The sequence below is a fragment of the Cyphellophora attinorum genome (assembly GCF_001299255.1).
Source record: "Cyphellophora attinorum strain CBS 131958 chromosome Unknown Contig7, whole genome shotgun sequence".
In the NCBI taxonomy this organism is placed as follows: domain Eukaryota; kingdom Fungi; phylum Ascomycota; class Eurotiomycetes; order Chaetothyriales; family Cyphellophoraceae; genus Cyphellophora; species Cyphellophora attinorum.
Window position 1 is genome coordinate 286693 of NW_017253235.1, and position 20539 is coordinate 307231.

The window sequence follows — 20539 nt, forward strand, 5'->3', positions numbered from 1 at the left end:
GAGATCGGTCGTGTTTGGTGAGCTTGAGTCCGCAGCGATGTGCTCTGTGTGTGGTCTGTCAAGCTGTCTGTGTTGAGCCAATCTGCGGGACTTCGGTCGCAACATTGGGCGGCCAGACGGCGAAAGGGCGTAAGTCCTTGCTCGTGAAGAAGATCCCCTCAATCCCGCCTGCTGACCCTCTGTCCATGCCCTGTCCCGCGGCGGTTTCCTTCTCGGGAAGTCCTACTTCTCCCCACCACCCCCACCAACAAGCGTCATCAGGACCACCCCAGCAATAACCCACCAATACTTCTGATAGAAACTCTTCTCCGCCTCCACGACTCTCACGACCTCATTCCCATCCGCGTCCACCACCGGCGGCGCCCGGCTCAACAGCTTCGGACTCGGGCCCGGCTGCTCCTGTACAAACACTACCCGTGGCTGGCCTTCGGGAATGTCCTCTTCCGGCACGACGGGCTTCTGCGCTACTGGAATTGCGGTCGGGGTAGTGCCCTTCTTGGGCTTCTTGGGTTTCTCAGGTTTGGGTCGTGGCGGGATAGGTTTACCCCGGGCTTTGGCGCGTGCGACTTTGGCTTGGTAGGCAGCTTCTTCCGGCGTTGGCGGAGCCGGCTTTATCGAAGTAACTGAAGCAGAAAGTGCGGTGCCGTCGGTTGAGAGGTATAGGTTGACGTGTTGTTTCAGGGCGGTTGAGAAGGTGGAGAGGGTGGTCACGGTGGAGGAGCCGTTGGGAAGGAGAATGCGGAGGAGAGCCGTGGATGTGGTTTCGTCAGGTTTGGCGTCGGGTGCGGAGGTCGGTGGTGTCCAGGACGTTAGTGAGTATCGGAGGGACTTGGGGTCGTAATTTATGATGGCTAGTTGGGAGGGTGTGCTGGTGGTGGATGAGGAGACGTATTCGTAGGAGAGGACGAGGGTAGACGGGTGTTTGACGTCTACGGCGGAGATAGGTATGGCAAAGGAGGTGAGCAGGAGAAGCGCTGCCCGCGCTATGAGAGACGGAAGCCGCATGGCTGCGTGTGTAGTGTTGGCAGTGAGGTGTTCTGGCCTGGCGCTGATCAGATAGTCTGTCGTTGCGGTCGCCGGCTGACTGGTCTCTCAAACCGGAACCCTAGCCGAGAGGGTCCAAGGCAGAGACTCGAAATTTGGCTCTTGGTCGTTCCTTCTTCACATCGACCTCCTTACCAAGCGAAAATGTATCTTGTCCACGACTGCCTCGCGCCAACGTTGTTTGGAAGGAGCAGAATGTCTGATGTCCACCTTGAGTCACTCCCTGATGTTTTGAGGGTTCTACCTTGATCTAACCTCGTTGCTGAAGCTGCTTTGACTCACATACATTCACGGCTACCAGCTTCGACATATACATAGTGTCTCTGTTTCGCACTGGTCGTTCAAAACTCGCCGCCAGAATGACCAGCACGCCCAACTCATTCTCATCTGACAGCAACTCCATCAACCCAAAAGACATCCTCGACCCGTTCGTCCTCGAGAACCTGGCAACCCACCAGAAATTCATGCAGCGAGCCATTGACACAGCCGAAGAAGCACTCCGCGGCGGTGAGACACCCGTTGCCTGCGTCCTGGTCCATGGTGGTGAAGTCGTTGCTCGAGGCATGAACGACACCAATCGCTCACTCAACGGCACCCGTCATGCAGAATTTCTTGCCTTGGCTGAATTCTTTGAGAAGTTCCCGCCTAGCGAGTTGAAGAACACGGATCTCTACGTTACGGTCGAGCCCTGCATCATGTGTGCTTCTGCATTGAGACAGTATGGTATTCGCACGGTGTTCTACGGCTGTGGTAACGATCGGTTTGGCGGGAATGGGAGTGTGCTGTCGGTGCATTCTGATGAGAATCTGGATCCTCCTTACCCGAGCTACGGTGGGGTCTACAGGAAGGAAGCAATCATGCTGCTGAGGCGGTTCTACATTCAGGAGAACGAGAATGCGCCGAATCCGAGAGCAAAGGGAAATAGGGAGTTGAAGATGGTTGTATGAACGCACTATACTGGCTTTCTCGGGACAACGATAAGGCATCAGGCTCAGTCTTTCCCGGCTTGACTCAGAAGGTCAGATCTGGCCTCTGGTAATTGAAAGAATGTCAGCCAGCCAGACGACCAGGTCACTCCTCGCCGTGCTTGGCTTTTGGTGCGACAGCGCTGCTACGGTCGAAATCGACGACCTGGTGTACGAATAGCATTGTCTCTATTCAGCATATCTAGCACAGGAGGCGCACAACATGCATTGGGGCATGCTGTCGATTGCAGTTTCACGAAGACATGGATTATGAGATACGAGTACAGTCAATGAGAATAGCTATAGAGAACTTACGATCGATCGAGACCACTTCGCTGCCTCCAGCTGGTCCTAATCCTCCAGACCTCGAATTTCCACCTTTAAACTGCTGAGTCATCCATGCTGATGCCTTGACCAATCGGAGTAGCTGCCTTGAATTGTTTTTTGGGCCTTCAACTTCAACTTTTCGGGGAGGACGCGCCTGAAGTTCTGGATGAATGATGTATCCTTCTATTCATCGTCATTCACCTTCACCCTTTCAATAGGCGTGACACATCCAGCTCTATTGTCGACGACACACTGCCTTGTCGTTCTGTATAGTCCGGGGCCGTTTGTTTCGCCTTGGCAGAAAAAAGCACAAAGTCTTTGAGCACTGCTGCATTCCTTACAACTCCCGCCTCCATTCGACTTCCGCCGACCACCATACTCGACTTTCGCAAATCTCGAATCAATTCAGCCATTCTAATACACTTGCCCGCTCCTTCTGCTCACTGAGCAATTTTTCAACACACTACGACTGGATAACCTACTTCGCCGCGATGCGTCCCAAAAGAGCTGCGGCGCGCAAAGCCATCGCAGCTATAGAGGAACCAACCACCAACGGAGTGACGGCTGCTCCAGCAAAAGCTGCTCCCAAGAAGGCTGCCGCAACAAAGAAAGCTCCTGCTGCAGCGAAATCGACTACAACCAAGACAGCTGCAAAGACGAAGGCTGTAACGAAGCCCGCAACGAAGAAGACTGCTGCTCCGAAGACAACCGCAGCAAAGAAAGAACCTGCGACTAAGCCCGCGAAGAAGCCAGCCGCAAAGGCCAACACGGCTGTCAAACGCAAGGCTACTGAGGAACCCGAGGTCAAGAACGCGAAAAGGTCAAAGTCAGAGTCCGCTGAAGCCGAAGTTGGCGGTGCTGTCAAAGCTCCCACCAAAGCACGCAAGATCGCACAGCCCAAAGCGAAGAAGCCTCGCGTCAAAGGCCCTGCCATCAACTCAGCTCCTACCGCTCCCCTCAACGTCTACGTCTTTGGTGAAGGCAGCGCAGGCGAACTCGGTCTCGGCTCCGCCAAAGGTCAGATCGAAGTCAAGCGACCACGACTGAACCCACTTCTCGACGCAGACAAGGTTGGTGTGGTCAGTGCAGCAGTTGGTGGCATGCACACTGCGGTCTTGACCAAGAACAATGAGATCAAAACCTGGGGTGTCAACGACCAGGGCGCTCTTGGACGAGACACCAACTGGGATGGTGGTCTTCGCGACATCGATGACGACAAGTCCGACGCTGGCTCCTCCTCCGATTCTGAGGCTTCCGATACTGGCGTCAACCCACACGAATCTACCCTACCAACGTCGACATGACCGGTCTCGAAGACCTGATCTTCACACAAGTCGCCTGCACCGACTCCGCCACATTCGCGCTCACCGACGAAGGCCAAGTCTACGGCTGGGGTACATTCCGAGTAAGTCACTATACGCTCCCTCCCCTACCCCTCAAACACCCGCTAACATCCCTCCCACAGTCCAACGAAGGCATCTTCGGCTTCGACCCCACCACTCTGATCCAGCCCCGCCCAACCCTCATCCCCTCGCTCAAGAAAATCACCAAACTCGCCACGGGAGCTAACCACGTCCTCGCCCTCTCCTCCACCGGCGCCGTCTGGGCCTGGGGCTCCGGCCAACAGAACCAGCTCGGTCGGCGGGTGTTGGAGCGCTTCATCAAGAACGCTCTGGTCCCCACCAAAGTCGGCGTGCCGAGCAAGATGGTCAATGTCGGCTGCGGGAGCTATCACAGCTTCGCGATCCACGAGAACGGGGACGTGTATGCTTGGGGACTGAATAGTTTTGGAGAGACAGGTGTGCCTGCTGATGTGGAGGAGGGCGGCGAGTCTGATGTGCACCAAGCTACCGTCGTCGAAGCACTACGACCATTCGGCAAGATCGTCTGTATCGAAGGCGGCGCGCATCACACCATCGCTGTCACGGACCGCGGTGAACTGTTGGGTTGGGGTCGTTTGGATGGGTATCAATTGGGTCTCGACATCAAGAGCCTGCCAAAGGAGAGTATCGTCTACGATGCATCCAACAACCCTCGCATTCTGAAGGTCCCAACACAGATTCCGGGCATCGATGCGGTGGCATGCTCGGCTGGTTCCGATCACGGCATTGCAGTTAGTAAGGAAGGGAAAGCCTACGCTTGGGGTTTCAGCACGACCTATCAGACGGGCTTGGGTACAGACGAAGACGTCGAGGTTGCGACGTGGATTGATAACACGGCCGTGAGAGGCAAGAAGCTGGTCTGGAGTGGTTGTGGTGGGCAGTTCAGCGTGCTTGCTGGCCTGGCTGAGCCTCAGACCAATGGACTCACGAATGGAGTGCACTGAGCAGGGCGGGATGGGAACTGAATGCACGGCAGAGAACGGAATGAATGGGAATTTGCACTCTTCAAAGGTACTTCAGGGAGGACTTTGGCACCACTAGAGGCTGGGACCGCCTAAGTGGTAGATTCATCGGACAGTGGGCATCTAGTAATAATCTCTTCTTCGAGCTGGATGTGAAAAGTATGGGACAGCACATGGCAAAGACAAGCTTTTTAGCATAGCATAGCATAGGAGTAAACTTCTTTAGGACCTACGAAGGACTCCTCATAGCAATTTTTGAGGTTGGAATTCGCGTTCTGGAATTTTGCCTATGGACTGCCACCTATTCCTCGTCACCAGCTGCCATACTTCGAGTCACCCTTTTCGTAGCACTCGTAGGCGCGCTACCTCCGTTGGATGCTTGCCGACCAGTTGAGCCTTCCTGGCTCTTCAGCTTGATTTCTTCTCTTGGCTCTGGTCGTAACTCATCATCCTCCCTCTCCTCATTGTCATCGCCTTGGGCGACTTGCTCCCACCCGCTGTCATCTCCCACTGTCCCAGCAGCAGTAGCCGGAGGGACGTGCTCCGTCGGCGATGAGGCCGCTACGCCCTCCGTCCGCCTCACTCGCTCTACCATCTCTCTCGCCGCCCTTCGCGGATCGGTGCCATTTTCGCTGCCACAGCTGCTGCACCTCCACCTTCCTACTTCCTCGAGTGTTCTCGCGCCTGGAGGTGCCAGACCGTTCACCAGCCGACAGTTGCTGCAGATCAAGGCGAGGCGGTTCTTAGCGGCCGTCTCATCTTCGCCTATCATGACGTCCAGGATGCGGTCGTACCAGTTTGTCTTGGTCTGGTATGACGAGGAGGCGGAGGGTGGTCCGGAGAAGGCATTGGGAGCGAAGCCTGGCGAGTCAGGTTCGAACGCGGAAGGCGATTGGGAGAAGTTGGTGGGAGAACCCGGGGGCCCTTGTGGTGAAGACGGGCGGATTTGTGGTCGGGCGGATGGCGGACTTCGGCTGGGGATGTTAGCTGTTGGTGGAGGTGCAATGCCTGTCCTTTGCTGGGGCTTCTGAGGCGTTGTCTTCTGTTGCTTGGTGTCTCGTTTCGCCGTGTCCTCGGGTGGAGCGCCGCCGTACTTCTGCAGTAGTTCTTGCGTGCTGTCGTACTTGGTTGCTTTCTTCAGGTCGGCGATCTTGCCTTCTCGTTGTTTCTGAAGAGTGTTGACGTGGGCTTGCCGGCGGTTGATGGTCCAGTCGAAGGCGATGGTGAGAACTTTGCGGACGCCGTAAATTAGGACTGGACCAGCGGGAAGACCAGCATAGTATGAAAGTGGTGTATCCTTTGGGGTAGGTACCAGTATCACAACGAGAGCATATAGTAGGTAGAGTATGGTAGTCCATAATGTCCAGAGGCCTTTTATCCGCCGGGCTTGGGTCCTTCTGGTGTCGAGAGATAGGTTTGCGGCGGTGATCTGCGTTGACAGCTTGGACAAGGCCTTTTCGAATGAGGCTGGTGAAGTGTCGTCGCCTCGCCAAAGCCAGGACATGGCGGCGTTTTTGACGCCAACCGCGCTTGTCCTAGTGCTGCAACGGCTGCCTTGAATGTTCAACTGACAGAGCTACCCTCAACTGTCATCGAGGCGCATTCATGGCTTTGTGTGGGGTGTATGTAGTGTTACTGGGTGGTCTAGGAAAGTGATCGTATGACGCACGAAAGTTACTCGAGGGCTGTAAGGCTATCTCACAGCCTTATCACGGGGTGAGGGAGGCGCGATCCCAACTTTTTGGGTGACTTGCAGGCAGTCACTATTCGTTCACCCACTCACTCATACGCTCTTTGATAACAAGCAGGCAGCACGAATCTCGAATACTACGACATTGTGTGTGACGCGTCCCTTACCGGAGCACTTCTCACCTCTCCGAAGTCGTCCTCAGCCATCACTTCCTTGAACCACCACCAGAGTGACTGCTAGCCGCTAGCATGCCCAGCATGTGGCTCACAGATATGCAGAGTACGTCCGACGAGACTAAGAAGCGACTATGGCTGACCTGCGCATAGAGATTGGCGTTGCTTTCTGCTCCGGCGGTGAGTTCGTTGGCGCATTTATCTATACTCATGCTGATCGAGTCAAGGGGGCTTGTTCCTTTTTGGCGGCGTACTCATGTTCTTTGATCGTTCTATGTAAGCACGAGCGTCTGCATACGGCGCGACAACGTACTGACGTCTTGCCAGGCTTGCGATGGGAAACGTGCGCATTCCATTTCCGCTTCCGCCTCCCCCCTCTAACGCAACCTAGATCCTCTTCCTCATCGGCCTCACCCTGATCATCGGCGTGCAAAAGACCTTTGTCTTCTTCGCACGAAAACAGAAGTTGAAGGGCACGGCTGCCTTCATGGCCGGAATACTGTTGATCCTCATGCGATGGCCGCTGATCGGCTTCTGTGTTGAAACATACGGCATCTTTGTGCTCTTTGGCGACTTCTTTGCGACGATCGCATCATTCGCGGGCAATATTCCCATTGTGGGACCGTATATTCAGATGGCATTGCGCAGAATATCTTATCAGACTAGGAATGCTGAATTGCCTGTCTGAACAGACGAGTCGTGAGCGAGCAGCTGCTTCGACTAAAGCTGGACTACGCCAGTAAAGGACTTTCCATATTGCGACTGCGTCCACCATCGGATGCAGTCATGGAGCATCGCTAGGATAGCTCGACAGACATTGGTGCATTGTAGACGCCTTCATCGCCGGCCGTATCTAGCTAAAGCCCATCAGGAGAAGGATCGCGGCTCCGTCCGGCCTTGTATCTCGAACTTGGGTCTACTTTCTCGAGTCAGGATGCTCGGAAGGCACAAGGGGCCAGGAGCGACAGACATGAACAGAAATGGCCGGGTTAGGTCACCACCCAACAGCTTCCGTCGGCAGGTGATGTTGACGGCTGTCATCCTCAAGGAGCGAACAAGCACTTGGCTACCCAGGGATCGAGCTGTCGTCGCAGACGCCAGCAGTCTGCTGTTGACTTACATCTATTGACTTACGCGTGTTGACATTCGCTATGAGACATTCACCGCAGGAAAAGGCGCGTCAACGCGTCTCTACTCCGAGTACCGCGATGTCCGGCGATCTCCAACTTTCGTCTCGATTTCTCGATTCGACACTTTTGCGGGGTACCAAGCCACCACCTCGGGCGAACAGGCTTCCCCGGACTCCCGGAACCTGACGACGTACAGTACGTCAGATGGCTGAACTTTGACGCTCGACTGAGTAAGGAGCTGCTCGGCGAAGAGGGAGGAGAACATGATGAGAAAGCAGAGGAGGTGTGAGGGCGGTCATCATCTGCAGTGGACAGACTTCGACTTCATCCTCTCAGCACTTAAACATGCACTGTCCCATACCTCGTGAAATCACAACACTTTGCAACAAGAGCCCGCCAATTTCTTCTACCGCTTCACATAGTCCTTCTCTTACGCCCGCACTCGACCTCGAGCCCTACCCCAACCATCGATCGATCCGCCCTATTGCTCGAAGCTGCTTCGGTCAGAGCTTACCACCATCAGCCTTCCCAAATCTCACCATAACCACTTCAAACAATGAAGCTCCTCCTTCCGTTCCTCGCCCTCTTCGCTCTCGTCGCTTCAAACCCTGTCCCCGAAGGTCTGCTCGACAACCTGCCAGTTTTGCAGCCAAGAGCCGATGAGTGTGAGGCGTGCGCCACAAATTACACGCTCTGCTACAATCTATGCTTCTACCAGCAGATCCTGAACCAGGCTGTTTGTGCGGCGAGTTGTGGTGCTGCTAAGGGCTGTAAGGTGGTATGTACTTGCGCACTCCCATGGTGGTACTCGGACTGACGATATCTGTTACAGGAGGCATGTGCCAAGTGTGAAGACTTCGCCAAGGAGCATTGCAGTTCTTCTTCGTCTTAGCTGGTGATCGGATCGGACGTCCCGAGCGCTGTCGGTGCTTGCATTGGCTCAGGCCGCGCGATTTTGCATGTGTGGGATTGATCTGCGAACGACGTGGGTTGGAGACGGATGCGACCAGACATCACGGGGTTGCTTGCGAAGGTGCGTAAGGGAAGGAACCAGGCGAACTATGTTGTGAGTGTCGTGCGGCGGGCAAGCTTGGTTGATTGGTCGACGTAATTTGGTTGCTAGTAAGTGCTGCAGCTAGAGAAGCAGTTCTTGTGACGGATAAGCTGTTCGCAGATGAGAATATCTTCGATACATGGCTTGGCTATAGTACATGAGAGTTGGTCCATGCCAATGGCAGAGCATTATGTGCTACGCAATGATCGGCCCGACTGTGTCCGTTTCGGCTCGGGCATGATTGCGAAGATGTGATTGTGAGCATGGCTCCGGCAATGCTTCTGGTCGTTTCCGTTACCTGGGTACATTGGCGTACATGTCTGTCATGCTCCAAACATAGCAGCATCGAATTTTGGTGCGTACATGTACATCGAAATGCAGGGCCTCACTGCCCAAATCTTGCATCACGCCCACGCAGCAGTGGTCCAAGCTGAGCCAGATTTCGCAGCAATTTGAGGTCTGGGCTTTCAGCTCTAATCAATGCAGGTTGGGATCAATCAGTCGGATCCATGGATGGACATTTAACATCCCCTGCATCCACAATGGTTCTTTGGTAGTACTTACCTCCCATTGGCTGCACGCGTGCTAGTGGAGTACTTAAGTACTGAGGGGACTTTCGAGGAGGACGGTACTCTCGGTCCTTCAGATCTTGCTTCAAGTTACCGGGTGAGGAACATAAGACATTAACCTCACTTGCCGCCGCTCACTCCAGTGCTTGTCAAGCGCCGCCTCGAGATGGTGGTGCAACAAGTCCAGTGCCAACGGGTCGGCCTACTCATTCGCGGGCTATCCATCCATAATGAGCCTCTTTGAAATCGAGAATGACTGGGTCTAGTATCATATATGCTCAATATCCTCTCCGGGAAGATGAGATTCGAGTCCTTATTTTGGAGCCTGCGTCAACGCCAGAAGCGCCCATCAGATGCGAGCTTCAGGTGATGTCCTTATTGGAACCCCATCCAGAGTGGTCGGCATTGTCGTACACGTGGGGACCACCCATAAAAGGCCGGCATCTTGACGACAAGCAGATTCTTGTAGCAGGCCAGATCTTTACTGTCACCGGCAATCTCTTTGATGCATTGACGAGATTCAGATGGGCCCCGCGAGCACGCCAAATGTGGGTAGACGCTATCTGTATCAACCAGGACGACATGGATGAGCGTTCGCGACAGGTGGCTATGATGGCGCGTATCTATTCACAGGCTACATCGGTGCTCATTTGGCTGGGACACGACTCGGCTTACCTTGATGCACATTTCACGTTCACGCTGTTGAAGTCCATCCGTCGATACAGAGAGGAGATGATTGGCCTACAAAAATGGATTCAAGCCTATCGGGACCATACAGGGTATGAACCGAATTTTGAGGAGCTCGATCAAAGGCTCGTGGACATCATCTTGCAACCAACAGGGCCATTCTCGCTTTTGAAATCGTCCCCGACATGGCAAGTGATCGAGGAAGGAGCGACTCAGCTACAGGATCAGGGCTTCATTCGCAATCTGAACAAAGTGGGGACAAGACACCCGCTGATTGTGACGGTTTGCACTATGCTGCAAAAGTTCTTCGACAGACGGTACTTTTCCCGCCGGTGGGTATTGCAGGAAATCTTCCACGGAAAAAGCACACAAATCACTTGCGGCCAGCAGTCCATGATGTGGTACGATTTCGAAGAATCGCATCGCTCACTCTGGCTAGTCAACGGGCTAGTGGCCAATCGTATAAAAAGACTACAATTTGACATTCCCACCGCCGCGACCACTCAAGTGAGCCTTTCCTGGCGCACGCAGCAGCGAGACGGCCAGCTTCCTGCCAAAGTCATGCTGGACCTGCTGCTCATGTTCAATAGTGCCGAATGTGAAGATGTGAGGGACAGATTGTTCTCACTCCTCAGCTTCGACAGCAGATTCCAGCTGCTACCGGACTATACCATGTCGGTATCCCAAGTATGCCTCCAGTTCGCCAGAGTCTGCATACAGTCCGGACTTTTCGAATCAGTCCTTTCTGCAGCATTGAACCAGATTGACACTCTGCGCGATGGCGTTACCCGGCGCCTTGACCTCCAGTCATGGGTGCCGGATCTGAGCATCGAAGTACGAAGCGACGATCGGGCGATCGAAGTCACAGAAGGTTCCCAAGCCGCGACCAATACTACCGTGGATGCCGACGGCAGACTGTCGTGCTCGCTTCTTACTTTTGGCACCATCGAGATACACAACGGCTGGGCATTGCTAGGCCCCAACATCCCAGCAGATGTCCTGACAACAGTCCTGGGCCTGCATACCGGTCCGGACACGATCCCGCTCGTGGATCTACAAGCGAAGTGCTGGCCCAAGCTGGTAGCTCTCGAAGAAGAACCCCGCCTGGAGGCCAGGGACTTCACAGACCTTGCAGTTTGGACATTCCATTACATGGATGCTCCGCGACGCTCCAGCAAGTCTGGTCGCAGCGAGTCTGGTCCTTCAGGTCTTTTTGACGGGGATCTGTTGTGTAAAACCAGCTCCGGATGGATTGCTCATGACCTTTTCGCCATTCGCCCTGGATCCGAGCTGACGGATGCCGGCGAGCTGATCTACACTGTCGTCGGTAAAGCTATCTGGGGGTACTGGAATGAAGAGGAGGCTCCTGCTGGTGAGTTGCGCCGATTCCTGATTGCATAGATTACGGACCTGGTCACGGTATACCTTTACATTATGACAGTGGTAGTGGCATTGTCCTCAGCTAAAGGGCGCAGCCCCTGCAGGGTGATCGGTCCGTTCACGCGGAGTAAATCTTGCGGCCATTTCGATACCGCAACCACTAGAGGACTGGCTGTATGCCTGCAAGCGGCGCCTCAACGTCTGACGAAGTAGAGCGCGATTGCGGCTTCTGCTTTCCGCAACACGGAACTATCGCTGGATCTCAACAAGCTTGCACATGAGGTCTTCAGCCGATGACAGCCGGATATCATGCTACAGCCGGATATCATGCGACCATGAGCAGTCCTGTTTTGCTACGGCCATGAACTGCCATCCCCAACTCAGCGTCGGTGTTGATTTTTATTGCGTCTCCGGTTCTCAAGCAGCACAGCGTGTCGTTGCCACAGGACGTCCTGCACTCTGCTGCAACATCTGACCCATATCTACACTTGGAAGCTCACCAAAAGCATGCTTGCCGCCGTTTCGACTATCTTGTTGGCGTCCCTGCTAGTTGGAATTGTGTTGCGACGCATTTCAATTGCCTACAAGCATGGCCTTCGAAGCATTCCTGGACCAAGACTTGCCCGTTTCACCGATGCGTGGAGAGTACACTTCGTGTCCCGCGGCCGAGCCCACGAAGACTACCTTGCACTACACGACAAGTACGGTCCCATCGTCCGAACAGCACCATCCGCGATGGACATATCAGATCCCGCTGCAATCCCCATCCTCTACGGTGCCAGTAGCCCCTTCCTGAAGGTTGGTCAGCATCGCTCGTCCCCTGACCCTCTCAGAACCTTAAGCACTAATTCAAGACATAGTCCGAATTCTACTCCCTCTTCACCATGCTCTACGAGGGCAAAACTATAGACTCCCTCTTCTCCACCCGCGACCCAATCCGCCACCGCAACCTCAAACGCCCCATCGCTCAGAAATTCTCTATGAGCAGCGTCCGCACCCTCGAGCCCCTCGTCGACAGCTGCACCCGAGTCTTCCTCGACAGTATGCACGATCTTTCTGGGGAAGCGCTTGACTTGGACGTCTGGCTGCAATGGTACGCGTTTGATGCTATTTACGCTATGACGTTCAGCACGTCGCCGGGGTTTGTGAAGGGTAGGAGGGATGTGAGCGGGATCATTGGTGGGATGGATTGGATTCTGAGGTATGCGGCTGTTGTTGGGCAGATTCCTTGGTTGCATGGTTGGGTTGATCCTGTGCTTAAGTTTGCGATGAGGGTGGGGGTGTTTGATCTTGGGCCGCTGATGATTGTTACGGAAATGGTGGAGAAGGCTGTCAGGGAGTATGATGCTGCTCTTTCAGAGGAAGTGGCGGGAAGGCAGGACTTCCTGGCATACCTGAGACAGCAGAGTAAGTCCACCGGGGAGATGCTTGGGAAGAGCGAATTGCAGAATCATCTGATGAATAACCTGTTGGCGGGGAGTGATACTACTGCTATGGCGCTGAGGGCGGTATTTTACTTTGTTGTTAAGGATGGGAGGGTGTATGAGTGCTTGCAACGGGAGATTGATAAGGCGGATGCGGAGGGGAGGCTGGGCGAGTTCGTGAGTTATAGTGAGTGCTTGGAGATGAAGTATTTGTGAGTACGAGCTCTCGGTTGTTGCTTGTGCTTTTTTCGGATGGTGGTGGCTGATGAGACGTTTCAGGCAAGCATGCATCAAAGAAGCACTCCGCATGCATCCCGGGGTAGCCTTTCCCCTGGAACGAGTCGTGCCGCCAGACTGTACGAGCATTCCAGTCTGTGGGAAGGAATACTACGTTCCCCCTGGTACCGTCATTGGTATCAATCCGGCAGTGGTGCAGCGAGACCGAGATGTGTTTGGAGCGGACGCAGACGACTTCCGGCCTGAACGATGGTTCGTTGATGTATCAGACGCTGGGGATGAGGCGAGGGTCAGAAGGATGGAGAGAACGATACTTGCGGTAAGTGGTTCAAGTTGATGTGAACGCAACACGTGATGCCTGGCAATGAGCGCAGCATCTTCAAGCTCACTCACTGCCGACCCCGGGCCATACCTCCGTTGAGTCATGCTGATAGTCGCTAGTTCGGAGCAGGACACCGCCTCTGCACGGGAAAACACATCTCCCTCATGGAGATGGGAAAGTTTGTACCACAGATTCTGAGGAACTTTCGAGTCGAATTCGCGGACGAAAGCAATCGGGAGTGGTCTGTGAAGACGTACTGGTTTGCTAAGCAGAGTGGGATGAGGATGAAGATGACTCCTCGGGGTAAGGCGGAGAGGAAAAGCGGTGACTGACATACCGCAGTTCAGAATGCCGCAAAATGCGGGCGACATACCGCAAACCGGGATACCGCAAACTCATATCACCATCAAGCGAACATTGGCATCGACAATAGATACCAATATACGACATGCAGGGTGGCTGGACTTGGGATGAAATCTTGCCAGGTCGTATGAACAATTCTTTCCTGATGAGCAGTAGGTTTGTTGATCTTCAAGTCCTCCATAGATGCCTCGTGTGGATCGTCCGCATTATCCTCGCCCTGAAGGCCGCCCTGGGGGCGTCAACATCACATGTTCCGCTACGTTCCACATCTACAATCAGCCGCCACCGCCACCAGTCATCCGGCTGTCCGCCCACTCCTCGAACCCTCTCAATGCCTCCCTACTGATACTCCGCGGCGTGCTACTGACGCCCTCTTCAACGTCCGTAAACGTCACCTTGTCCCTGCCCGCATCAATAGCCAACTCTGCTGCTCTGTGCCATATTGCTACCACGTCCGCGCCCGAGAACCCATCGGTTTTGTCCGCAAAGTACCACACATCTTCCTCCGTGCCCCTTGCCGTTGGCACGTAATTGTACTTTGTGAAGTGGCTACGGAAGATCTGCTTTCTGGCATCCAGATCGGGGGGTGGGATGTACACCACATTATCGAATCTTCCTGGTCGGAGTAGTGCCGAGTCCAGGGCATGAGGCCTGTTGGTCGCAGCAACGACAAAGACTCCTGACATCGTGGAGAATCCGTCCATCTCGGTGAGAAGGGTCGTAAGAACATTCAAATCTTTGCTTCCACTTGAGGAGGCCTCCGGCCCCGACCTCGCACCCGCAATACTGTCAATCTCATCAAAGAAAATAATACTGGGACTCGCCGCCCTCGCCTTCCGGAACAGCTCCCTCATGCTCCTCTCGCTCTCGCCCACATACATGCTGATCAACTCTGCACCCTTGACCGCCAAGAAGTTGAGCCCAGCTTCTCGGGCAAGCGCACGGACCAAAAGGGTCTTGCTGCATCCAGGAGGGCCGTAGAGAAGGACACCCTTCTTGGGTGGCAGGCCGACTTTGGCCATGGTTGCGGCGAGGGAGAGGGGCCGGGTGACGGCGTTGATAAGGAGGGATTTCTGGGTGGTTTGGCCGCCGATGTCGGTGAAGCGGGTGGTGGGTGTTTCGAGGAAGATTTCTTGGAGGGCGGAGGGGCGAATCTTCGCCAGGGCGGCCGCTAAGTCAGAAAGAGTGACCTTGACTGATGGCGGTTTTGGGCTTGAAGGCCGTGAGGTATTGGGTGAAGCTGGAGCGGTCGAGTAGGAGGGTTGCACATGGTTGCCGTTGATCGAGGGTGCATTTTGTGGCGAAGGTGCGAGTGCAGCCTTGGGGTGGGCTCTGGTGTCGGCTTCGGTTCTGTCAGATGCCAGCTCGATGACTGTGCAAATTAAGGCATCCAGATCGTCACCCACATAACCGTGGGTTCGTTCTGCCATAGAATCGAGGATATCGGAGTCCAGCGATGGCTCATCTTGCGCCATTAGTTGCAGTATCTCCCGACGCTGGATCGCTGAGGGAATTGGGATCTCGAGCTCGGTCGCGAACAATGCTCTTTTCCGCAGATCTGGATGCACGTCATTCGGATGTCTTGTCTCGCTCACTACCATCACTGGCTTGCCCTTGATGCTGTGGAAAAGCTGAAGGATCTCTTTGAGGAGGACCCTGGATGCTGATTCGCCCCTTGATGAGGGCACATCTTGGGGATCAATGATGATCAGTGTGCTCGAGGCGAAGGTCGTAGGCAATTTTGCGCCTGGTTGCCATCTTATGACTGCTTTCCAGCCCGATGCGGCGAGCTCATCGATGATCAACGACTTGCCGACGCCCTTTGCGCCGTATAGTAGCAAGCCTTGAGCCGGTGCTCTGCCTGATCGCGGTCTCAACAAGTGATCGACTATCAGGCGGATTTCCTCGAGCTGTGACTTTGCTCCGCCTATGTTCGTCGGTCTGAAGTCGACCGCCTGTGCAGCAGCCGCGGCTACGATTCCATCTGCTATCGAAAACACCGTCTCTTTTGTAATGCGTGCTAGTGGGGCGGGCGTCCCGCCAACCGCTGATATTTCCACGACCTCAAAATCCTGCACCTGGGGTGCAACTTCCAGCGCTATGCTCAGTCCAACCGCTAGGCAGTCACTAGATATGCCCAGCTTCATAGCAGCAACGTGCTCCCAGAACTGTTGCGGTAGGTCCATGGTGCCTCCAGACAGTGGTCGAAGCTGTACGCTTCCAGCATCCTGGAGTTCCTGTTGAGCCTTCTCGACAATGACGCGGTCTCCCAACTTTAGGCCGTGCATTTCCTGTAAAGCTTTCGACGTCTGAACGATGTTGTCCTTCATTCCAGTGCCAGAGTACTCCCAGGCTATCGCAAACTTCTCGTCTCCCTGCGGAACGCCCGTGCTGCCTTCATGTCGTATGGTACAGAGGTCTCCCGGCTTGAGTTTGAGTCCAAGTAGCGAAGCGGCTGTCAATTTCGCCCGGAGGACTCCCCGTAATGGATCCTTCTCCGGCACTGAGGGCCGGACTGTGAATATTGCCATCCCGCCTGCTGTGGCGGGTGTTGCTGGACCTTCAAGATGAAGTTCTCCGGAGTTCCGCCACGGAGGCCTTCAAGTACGTACGCAAATTAGGTGTCTTGATCTTTCCATGCCAGGGAGGGCTCTGCATAGTTTCTACGTGTGACTACCTAGAATTATGAATCATATGCGCAGTGACATCTGTGAGTTGTCTTCTTCAGCTTCGAAACTCAAAAGTTCCAAGGTTCTCCAAGACTTGAAGTTTCGAACGGGTGCGGTGCCTAATTAGGCGGCGGATGTGGGGCCCTCCCCGGGATGAGTCCGGGGGCCTGGCACTTCGAAGTTTCTGAAGAGGTGAGCATCGTGGGCTGCAATGTTGAATGCCTGCATCTTGATCGATACTTTAGTACCCATGACGTAAAAAGCACTATCAAAGCAGCTAAGGCGACTGAACACAACGGCTGATATCGAACACAGAGCCGCCGACCGCGTCAGCTTTGGTTCTTGCATTTTGGCGTTGAGAAAGCAGCTGCTGTCATGCAAGTAGCCGCCCTCGGGCCCGGAATTTCCGGTCAACACCAAACTTCTGGCACAGCCATATACGACAACCCCTTACAGCGAAATCTTCACCTTCTTGTCTTCACGCGAGCGTGTCATGGTAAGCAAGGACAGGCTTGGCAGCTCCCAAACTTCCGCTCCGCAAGGGGGTAGAGTAGGCCTTGGCTTGCTTTCGCAACGCTAGTGGTTTGAGAGCATGCAAGGAAATGTTGTCATACGGAGGCCAAGTGCTGACCACCGGGCGTGTCCCATTGTGCCGCGTGGGAAGTGCTTGTTGAGACGTCGGGTCATGAATTTCTCGTCAAGTGTGTATTCTTCTCGAAGAGCAGTGGAAAGCTAATAGGGGCGGCAAGAAATGAAAACGCATTTGGTTTGTTATATATAGATTAACGACATGACCTGTCGCAGGCTGCGAAATAGGAGACTGAAAGAATTAATCTGCTGGAAAGGTCCGATGTCCTGTGGCTAATTGAGCGCTATCATGCTCAGCTGCCATAGAACACAAAGCTTTGGCCCTCTTCCCAGCTCCAAGAGAGCGCTGCCCCTTTTCTCTGTGATTTGTCGACATACCGATCAATGATGCACTGTCCAGGATGTACCGTGTGTAGTTATTAACAATATTGTTCAGGTTGATATGGTCGTGGACACGTATCGCGTGAATGGAGCCTGAGTGTTGTACAAAGTCCACCCACGGGGCTTATGAACACATTGTTGCTTCCAAAATCCTGCTTCGCAAGCAGGACCCGGACCCGATCATTTAGAAGTTGTGCTTATGGGCATGTCGGTGGATGTCGCGACGGACGACATCACCACCAAACATCTCTCGGATCTTCAAGCCGGACTGGCCAGCGTGCTTGCGGTTGGCTGGATCCTCCTCGTACTTGGCCATGGCCTTGCACTCGTTCTTGAATTCGGGCTTGTTGGCGTATCCCTTGATGTCCTTGGGACGCTCGACGAATTGCAGAGCCATGCCACCCTCGACGTGCCAGACGATATGGCAATGCATCAACCATGCACCTGGGTTGTCGGTCTCGAATCCGATGATGGAGTAGCCGAGAGGGCCGGGGCCGCCGGGAGCATTGGGGCCACGGGCACCGTTGAGCATGATGGTATCACGACGGGCTGGGTTGGCGAAGTTCAGGGAGGTGACATCCGGGTTGCCATTGCCTTGGCCGAGCACTAGGACAGTCAGTAAATGTTCGAGTAATGGATTGAGCAGACTTACGCGAGATGTCGTGACCGTGAACGTGCAGAGGATGAGCAGCGAAGAACTCGCGGGCTGGTGGTCAAAGTCTCTGCTACGGTATGAAGCTCACTCTATAGCTCTTGGCCTAAGTATACCGTTCGGATATTGGCCGGGAGAACGATTGTGTGGTTTCCGTGTCGGAATTTTCTACTAAGCCACGGCAGCCAGAGGTGTGATGGGTCCGGAACGATGAAAGCAGGTTTACGCACAGTAACGACAGGATGCCAGAGACAACATATCAGCCGAGAGATCACCTCATATAAAGACTACAATGCCGTCGGCACAAATCCCGTACAGTCCAAAGTGCGAATCGTTGGTCGGATATCTCCCCTCACCCCAACTAAACCCCACCATCGGCTGTGTCTCCGAGCGATGAGAGTCGAGTTTGTACGCGAGAACGATGCAGGAGACATACGTGGAATTCGAAAGGGCGTAGAATCTTGTGTCCTAGCTTATATAATACAGACTATCAGCCAGTGCCTCCCGGCGACTCAAATTTAGAGCCTTGATCCATTCGCTGTTCTTCTTTGCGCCACGCTTTCTCGGCTTTATCTCAACAGGGTCGCTTCCGGCGCGCTGCATACCGTGCCCATGGTGCAGGGTGGGCGCGTCTGCACTGGGAGACGGTTCGTTGTCGCCACCGCTGTACGCATCAGGGGTCGGTCGAGCGGCAAAGCACCTCAAACAAGCTCTCCGTCGCCGTCGCTCGAAGTTGTAAAAGTCGCATGACGGGCAATCCCACCCACGAACTTGCGGATCTGGTGCCCTCCCTGTCAGCTGGAGCTTCCCGACGTTCTGCGTAGTTCTAACAATATCAGACCCAAAGCCATTTCGCTGCGGCGGGCCTATACGCTGTTGCGGTTCCATCCGCGGGGCGGGCACCATACTATGTGACGGGCCTGTAATCTGTGGCGAAACCAAATGCTGCGGTGGACGCGCGTGATGTGGCCGATTCAGGCCTGGTGGTAGCACTGAGCCCTCAGAGGCCGCCCGGTGGTCATTGGGGTCCCGCCGTCCAGCTATTTCATGGCGAACTGGTTCGTGTCCATCCTAAGTACTTAGACCGCCTCTACCAGAGTAAGTGAAATTGCCGAACGGGGTCGAAGGTCCGAGATTGTTAGCGACACCTGCTGCAGTCGATTGGGGTGTGCTGGGGGCGCCAGAAGGTAGAAGGTGGCACCATTCAATTCGCGAGGGGCTATGTTGTTCAGAATTGGCGGCATCTGCGCGTTGAGACCCCAGACTTGGCCAGAATACCTGGTTTCGTCGATGCTACCGCCAAAGATCTTCTTCTTCATCTCAAAATAGACCTGGCCTGTTAACAACGAGTCGCTGCCTGCCTGATGAGCTTGTCCAACACGAGCGATGCCCAATTCGTCGGCTATGTCCTGTAGACCAGACTTGGTATACATCTGCTTGATAATATGGGCGGCCTCCTGAGAAAGCGGAACGTTGTCGTTGACCTGTTGTCGGGCAGCTGCATGCTTGAGCATGTACTTGATGTCGTAGAGCGAGGGAAAGAACTTTTTGATCCTCATGTGGAAGTTATCCTCGTCTCCTGGCAGGGCTTGGCAGATCATCGTTTTCATCAGATAGCCAAAGTCGTAGCCGGAATGGAAAGAGAGCCAGTGGACTTCTGGGTCAAGCACCAGACCGGACGAGATGAGGAGGGCGCCAAATTCGTGAGGGTCAATGCCCTGCTTGTTGTGGCGCTCAAAGTCGATGCCAGCTTTCGAGAGCATCGTGATCGAGTCGTTGGCAGACATATCTTCTTCGAGAGAGAATTGGAAGTTGAATTGCCAGGCGTATGGTGTGACTGAAGTACTTGCGTAGCCGTTTCTGGCGTTGTGATCGCTGGGAGGTAAGGAGCCGTCTTCGCGAAAGAGAGCGATGCCCAGCTGAATCATCTTGAGGAAGTCGACGTTGCAACGCAGAGTCTGGTAGTGGTAGTCGCTCTTGTTGGTGAATTGACCAATAGGCCTGGCTACGATGCCGGGGAACTCGGTGTCCATAGCAATGAATGGATAGTCGTCGACCAGACTCCGCAGCGTTTCCATCTCCTGCTTGAGGTTGTGCTTCCATACATTTCGTATCCGGCTGTCTTCGGGTCTATCTCTCATCGGGCCCATCTCACTATAGCCCTGGTGGTTTTGGACTGATGAGCCTCTCCCGAAGCCAAGCTGGCCGCTCATCATGGTGTCGGGTGTGCCGCGTTCGAAGTTGTTTACGGCGGACTGGCCTATCGAAGAGAAGGGACTCGAGATCGCATTGTTCTGAGAGTTTGAATGGCCTGGAGGTGGCAGAAATGATTGTTGTTGAGTCGGGTGGTACGACTGCAAGTGGTTTTGAGGGTGGAAAGGCGGGTTGAGCCCACCAGCATATCGTGGAGGCATAGTGAATGTCTGAAGTAGATCTTACAAGAAGCAGTATGAACTACTCTGTCGGTTCCTCACGAGAGCCATTCATCGCGACGAAGCCCGCCCTGTGGCAACCAGTCGAATTACAGACGACCTGAATGA

The 20539-nt window shown here is 54.4% G+C and overlaps 11 protein-coding genes across 11 annotated transcripts; 6 read left to right on the top strand and 5 right to left on the bottom strand.

The window, feature by feature from the left end:
• Nucleotides 1-222: 222 nt before the first annotated feature.
• On the bottom strand, nt 223-1005 carry AB675_9571 (uncharacterized protein; the record flags this gene model as incomplete). The annotated part of the gene is made up of 1 exon (XM_018150117.1): nt 223-1005. The coding sequence occupies one exon, from the start codon at nt 1003-1005 to the stop codon at nt 223-225; it is 783 nt and encodes a 260-aa protein (XP_018002342.1).
• A 398-nt stretch (nt 1006-1403) lies between these two features.
• AB675_9572 (tRNA-specific adenosine deaminase subunit tad2) lies at nt 1404-1991 on the top strand (the record flags this gene model as incomplete). The annotated part of the gene is made up of 1 exon (XM_018150118.1): nt 1404-1991. One exon carries the CDS (start codon nt 1404-1406, stop codon nt 1989-1991), a length of 588 nt encoding a protein of 195 aa, XP_018002346.1.
• Nucleotides 1992-2827: 836 nt separating this feature from the next.
• On the top strand, nt 2828-4662 carry AB675_9573 (Protein pim1; the record flags this gene model as incomplete). Its single annotated transcript, XM_018150119.1, has 3 exons — nt 2828-3527; nt 3587-3741; nt 3802-4662. The coding sequence occupies 3 exons, from the start codon at nt 2828-2830 to the stop codon at nt 4660-4662; spliced, it is 1716 nt and encodes a 571-aa protein (XP_018002183.1).
• A 319-nt stretch (nt 4663-4981) lies between these two features.
• On the bottom strand, nt 4982-6184 carry AB675_9574 (Protein lunapark; the record flags this gene model as incomplete). Its single annotated transcript, XM_018150120.1, has 1 exon — nt 4982-6184. The coding sequence occupies one exon, from the start codon at nt 6182-6184 to the stop codon at nt 4982-4984; it is 1203 nt and encodes a 400-aa protein (XP_018002245.1).
• Nucleotides 6185-6618: 434 nt separating this feature from the next.
• AB675_9575 (Vesicle transport protein GOT1A) lies at nt 6619-7231 on the top strand (the record flags this gene model as incomplete). Its single annotated transcript, XM_018150121.1, has 5 exons — nt 6619-6649; nt 6697-6723; nt 6771-6819; nt 6871-6886; nt 6935-7231. The coding sequence occupies 5 exons, from the start codon at nt 6619-6621 to the stop codon at nt 7229-7231; spliced, it is 420 nt and encodes a 139-aa protein (XP_018002513.1).
• A 998-nt stretch (nt 7232-8229) lies between these two features.
• AB675_9576 (uncharacterized protein) lies at nt 8230-8565 on the top strand (the record flags this gene model as incomplete). Its single annotated transcript, XM_018150122.1, has 2 exons — nt 8230-8451; nt 8506-8565. 2 exons carry the CDS (start codon nt 8230-8232, stop codon nt 8563-8565), a joined length of 282 nt encoding a protein of 93 aa, XP_018002571.1.
• A 1100-nt stretch (nt 8566-9665) lies between these two features.
• Nucleotides 9666-11384, top strand: AB675_9577 (uncharacterized protein; the record flags this gene model as incomplete). The annotated part of the gene is made up of 1 exon (XM_018150123.1): nt 9666-11384. The coding sequence occupies one exon, from the start codon at nt 9666-9668 to the stop codon at nt 11382-11384; it is 1719 nt and encodes a 572-aa protein (XP_018002409.1).
• A 486-nt stretch (nt 11385-11870) lies between these two features.
• On the top strand, nt 11871-13678 carry AB675_9578 (Pisatin demethylase; the record flags this gene model as incomplete). Its single annotated transcript, XM_018150124.1, has 4 exons — nt 11871-12161; nt 12224-12999; nt 13067-13343; nt 13466-13678. 4 exons carry the CDS (start codon nt 11871-11873, stop codon nt 13676-13678), a joined length of 1557 nt encoding a protein of 518 aa, XP_018002518.1.
• Nucleotides 13679-13984: 306 nt separating this feature from the next.
• Nucleotides 13985-16240, bottom strand: AB675_9579 (ATPase family protein; the record flags this gene model as incomplete). The annotated part of the gene is made up of 1 exon (XM_018150125.1): nt 13985-16240. One exon carries the CDS (start codon nt 16238-16240, stop codon nt 13985-13987), a length of 2256 nt encoding a protein of 751 aa, XP_018002343.1.
• Nucleotides 16241-17531: 1291 nt separating this feature from the next.
• AB675_9580 (Laccase) lies at nt 17532-18905 on the bottom strand (the record flags this gene model as incomplete). The annotated part of the gene is made up of 2 exons (XM_018150127.1): nt 17532-17953; nt 18488-18905. 2 exons carry the CDS (start codon nt 18903-18905, stop codon nt 17532-17534), a joined length of 840 nt encoding a protein of 279 aa, XP_018002265.1.
• Nucleotides 18906-19078: 173 nt separating this feature from the next.
• Nucleotides 19079-20413, bottom strand: AB675_9581 (Poly(A) ribonuclease pop2; the record flags this gene model as incomplete). Its single annotated transcript, XM_018150128.1, has 1 exon — nt 19079-20413. The coding sequence occupies one exon, from the start codon at nt 20411-20413 to the stop codon at nt 19079-19081; it is 1335 nt and encodes a 444-aa protein (XP_018002337.1).
• Nucleotides 20414-20539: the final 126 nt, after the last annotated feature.